A 4,899-nucleotide genomic window follows, 5' to 3' on the forward strand; every position below is an offset into this window, starting at 1 on the left:
TCGCCCGAGGTGAAATCGAGCGCTACTGTGAACATTTACACTGAGACGTCACGCTCGCGGACATGTCACAGTTGTGCCGTGACTGTCACGTAGTGGAAAACATTCGACACGGTGAGATCAACAACCATTATCGAAAAATAATAATTATTCTGAAAATAAACCTTTACGTCCCGCTCATCCTACACAAATCCTAATGACTTGTGTAGGATGAGCGGGTTATTAACACGAATGGATAGAATAAGAAATGTTGATGTCAGAGGAAATCTAAAGGTGCCTAATACCTAAATGAAAAAGTAAGAAGTCTTCTTCTTTTCGAGTGTGTTATTGCTAACATTGGTGTAAGATTTTGTTTCGAGTCCCCTAAAGGCATAACTTTTACGACTACCTACCCACATTTAGTGACAAATAGTCGCATGTACACACTAGTGAACTAAAACAGTCGACTTTGCTATTTACATCTCACCATCGAGTTGATTCGCACCGCAGTATGACGGTTCGCTGCGTCTCACTTCGTATCGACTCGATAGCGAGAAGTGATACGCAAATCCGCATTTCACCCTCAGGTTTCCTCACGATATTTTCCTTCACCGAAAGCAAGTGGTGGTCTATGAGAACCCTTGGCCCTTGTTATATCGTATTCTAAATGGGGTATTTGTAACAAAAAAGTAAAATAAATATTTGAATATCTCGCAAAGGAAGCATGACAATACGCGTCCGCGTCGAAAGTTGCTCATTACACCCTCCGGACTATGTCAATGCTATATTCTCTAAAATCACTTCAACTCCAATGCTCTATTTTCACGTTAAGTAGGACAAAGGCAACAAACTCTCACATTTACATTACTTAGTATGGATTACAAAATTTGTACGCGGGTGTAAATAAGTTTATTTGGTACCTCTTCACGCTTATCTATACACATACATCCTCTGAAACATTACACAGGACAGAGAAGGACGGTACGATAAAAATGTAATTTACGCGGCTGAAGCCGCGGGCGAAAGCTAGTAATAAATATTGATGAAAACTATAAATTAAGTTAAAGAAAGATTCTTAAAATAAATGTGCAAACACGTGGTATAGAAGAAGTTATAAATAAGATTAGATAGAATCTCGTTCAACTATCTTATCAAATTGTAAAATTAGTCGAATTAATAAAGACTTCATTATAAACTGATAAAACCACTAACAGAACATGTAGGTACCTACTGGTAGTACAAACGTAAAATATTTCGATATTCATAAATTATATAAGTAGTTATCAAAAGTTATCTTCGAGATAATAAATAAATAAGCACACTTCCAGACACATGGCATTTTTGTGAAGTCAAGTTCGTCAATATTGAATGATTGACTGATCTGATATGGCGTCCCGCCCCATATCAGGTCAGTCAATCATCATCAGACTTCCATTGTGGCGCACTTCAACTAGAAATTATTTTTACTACTAAACAGGCATGCGGCTCACCTGATGGCAAGTGGTCACGGCAGCCAATGGACGCCTGCAACACCATGGGTGTCGCATGCACGTGCCGGCTCTGAATGAATCTTTTCACGCCATTTTTGTAGAACTCTATAGCAATATGTTTTTTTATTTGAATTATACCTATACATATGTGTAGAAATAAGAAGTTAGAGACAAAAAGAGCGCACACTAACGCCACGATCATATTTTTACCAATTTCTTATAAATAAAAGCAAATTTTAAAAATCTAGCTTGGACAGATTATGCTACACTTTATAAAGGACTTAATTAAAAAATAATATAGTTTTCTATTGTACAATATGTACTTAGTCACAATTCACTAGATGGACTTTAGAGGCCATTTCCGTTTAGTAGATTGTGGCAACTGTGTCCAATATAAAACTACAATACTATTTAATGCAGTCCATTAACTAGGGAAGCATAATTAGTACGAGCCAGATATTTAAAATTTGCTTTTGTTAAAAATATGATGGTGGTGCTCTAGTGTGCGCTCAGTACACCCCTAAAAGCGCCTTTGAAGGTTGCGTCTTGAATGAGGCACGACCCAACGGGCGAAGCATGTATTCCTCGAGTAAGGAATCTCATACAGAAACACTGTTCACCGAAAGCACGTTTAGCCGAAAAAATATCTACTTATATCTCAAGATACTTAAGGTTTATAAACATGTTCTTATCTCAAGCAAAACTGAATTTACCGATTTTTTTAAATCAAACCTATCTAGATTTTGAGAAATCAAAAAAATTCCGACAAAACGTGCTTTCGGTGAAGAGTGCTTCCGTGAACTACCTCAGACGAGACACAGCCTGCTGACTGACCGAGGCAAATGTCTCGTGCCTCGCGAGGTGGCTTGTTCAATCAAGAGGCGGCTTGTATATTCCGTAATAGAAATAATACTTACTTACCTGTTTTCTTTTAATCGTTATCAATTTATTTTTAAACAGAGTTAGATCTAAGATTATTATTATCTTGATTGGCGACGTTTAATATTCTATTTTTTTTTTGTACTACCGACTTCACGATGTAAGAGATAATTTTGTAAAAAATAATCATAAAATAAAAATACTGAAACAGATTCAATTTTTTTCAGACTGATACAATATTTTGAGCAGATTGAAAAAAAATGGAAGTAGACAAAATAAAGATAAAGTAAACTACATTCAACTAAAGGAGTCAATGGCTAAATTATCGAAACAGGTACGTCAGGTCAGGTACAATATTCTATCAATATAAAACCAAAATTCTTCGAGATATATTTTTTATTTTCTATTAATCAGCTTAGTAGCTCACCTAGGTATATAAGTTAAAAATGTGATTAACCCGCTTGTATAACAAAGTATTCAGCATTTGCAGCTGTGTTCATAATTATTAACAACAGTATCTATAAAGCGCATCCATCTAATTTCAAATTCATTTATCATTTCGTCTTTATTATCATGAGCGCTGTATTTAAGAGAATTGAGGGCTAGTTTTTTCAGCAGTCGCAGATCAGCATGCCTGTTGGACACGCCTACGAATGCTACATAGAAGTCATGAGTCAGCGGCAAAGCTTCCCACACTCCAGAGTCATCGCTACCGAGCACCACAGGCAGATTTTGAGCGAAAAAGGCAGCCAGTGGATGATTTCTTACATCATTAACTAATTTAAGAACACAATTTGATACAACGTTAATCTCCAACCCTATATCTTTCCTGACGACCTCGTTCCATAACTGAGGATGCTTGATCAAAGCGTACGCGTGTCCGATCCGGCGGGTGTCCAGCACTATCGCGTCGTATAAGTTTTCATCAGAGGACATGCCGTTCCAATTAGTCTCGCCTGCGTGGAAGAAATAATCCAAATCATTAGCAGCTTCAACAAATTCGGGCAAAAACTCCTTCAATGCAGCTCCTAAGTCTTCTTGGCCGACGATGTCGAAGCCAGCAAGTAACTTAGGGAATCGTCTCTTTATTTCTCTTGCGGTATTTAAATTCCCTTTTATTGTTGCCCTATCGACCAATCTCATTGGTGCATATATTAGTTTAGCACCGCAAAAATCTGGATAGTCGATCATAAATCTGTCCAATGTTTCTTTGTAACTCTGAGCAGTGCTAACCGAATCGTACGTGTTTCCCTCCAAGTCATACAGATGTGGCAACACAGAGCGGACCTCCAAGTACATTACGTTGTCTTCTCTCAAAGCCTTCAATGAGTCATAAAAATATTGTTCCCAAACCGGTTTGTAAGTAAAGATTCCACCTGTAGCAATAAAATATTGCTGAAACCTTATCCAAACTGCGTTTATATCGGTGTAAAGTTCATTGTGGCGTTCAGTAACAATCGTAAAATGTTTTCTTAGGTCGGCATCAAACTGTTCAATGTCCCCGGAGGAATATCTCACGTCTTTCATTAACTGCCACTGCGTCCCACAAGTTTCCTTCGGTGTTTTTGATGAAAAAAGGAACCTGATGCCACCATCACTCTCAAAACAAACGTAAAGATTATCCATATATGTCAGTTTGAGAGTATAATCCGGACTTAAGACTGCAGTATCATGTGTATGCAGCAATGCTCCTTTTGGCATTTGTTGAAGAATTTCAAACAGTGTTGTATTCTTCACATTATCCTTGTAACTAAAGAAATGTTTTGAAACGTTGAAATGACCGGGGTTTTCAAATCCGTAATCCAGTTCACGATGCTTCAATTTCATAATGATATCGTTGACTTTCTGCTCACTTTCACTTAAAACTATATCACTTCCTAGCATCATTTCAAGATCTTTTTGTAGTAGCTGCTCTCTTTGCTTAATAACATTTTGCAATTTTTCGGAAGCCATCACTGATAACAATATTTTAAACTCTAAAAACACGATTATCGCCTTCAACATATCCCGCGGTATTAATAAAAGTCAACGACTAACTTCCTTTAATATAGTGACTGATAAAAAAATCGGATCAAGGTTGGAAAATCAATATCACTTAAGTACTTATATTGATAAACACATTTCTATACGAAAACCTAAGCAAGATTTATATCAACAGGTAGCACGAACGATAGTATATGTTACTCGTACGACTATCAAACTACACGCGTGTTTCATAACAAGCTTGTATCACAGAACAAGTAATAGAACTACCGTTTTATTGGTTATATATTGGTTTCACCTGTCCCTGCAAATTGCGTAATGTATTCATGCCATAGTTGCTTACTTATAAATATTACGATCAAGGAAAAAACTCTAACCAATCACAAATTTTATTCATACAAAAAGATTTGACCGAGTCCTAAATTAAAACCTGCTTTGTGTGCACTATCATATATGTATCAGTGAACACTTTTATCAAACTTTTAATCATATTCTAGTTTTATTTTTAAATAAATCCTAGTCTAGAAAAAACAATTTTGGCAAAACTGAATAGTCAAAAGAGTACCTCAGA

At 36.5% G+C, this 4,899-nt stretch overlaps 1 protein-coding gene across 1 annotated transcript; it reads right to left on the minus strand.

The window, feature by feature from the left end:
* Positions 1-2,710: 2,710 nt before the first annotated feature.
* LOC128679082 (adenosine deaminase 2-like) lies at positions 2,711-4,580 on the minus strand. The gene has a single exon (XM_053761074.1). The coding sequence runs from the start codon at positions 4,347-4,349 to the stop codon at positions 2,823-2,825; it is 1,527 nt and encodes a 508-aa protein (XP_053617049.1). The 5' UTR covers positions 4,350-4,580; the 3' UTR covers positions 2,711-2,822.
* Between the last annotated feature and the right edge of the window lie 319 nt (positions 4,581-4,899).

The sequence above is a fragment of the Plodia interpunctella genome, chromosome 21 (genome assembly GCF_027563975.2).
Source record: "Plodia interpunctella isolate USDA-ARS_2022_Savannah chromosome 21, ilPloInte3.2, whole genome shotgun sequence".
Taxonomy (NCBI): domain Eukaryota; kingdom Metazoa; phylum Arthropoda; class Insecta; order Lepidoptera; family Pyralidae; genus Plodia; species Plodia interpunctella.

Bases quoted from the DNA above. Each gene is read 5' to 3' on its own strand.
- LOC128679082 (XM_053761074.1), bottom strand. From the start codon at position 4,349: ATGTTGAAGGCGATAATCGTGTTTTTAGAGTTTAAAATATTGTTATCA.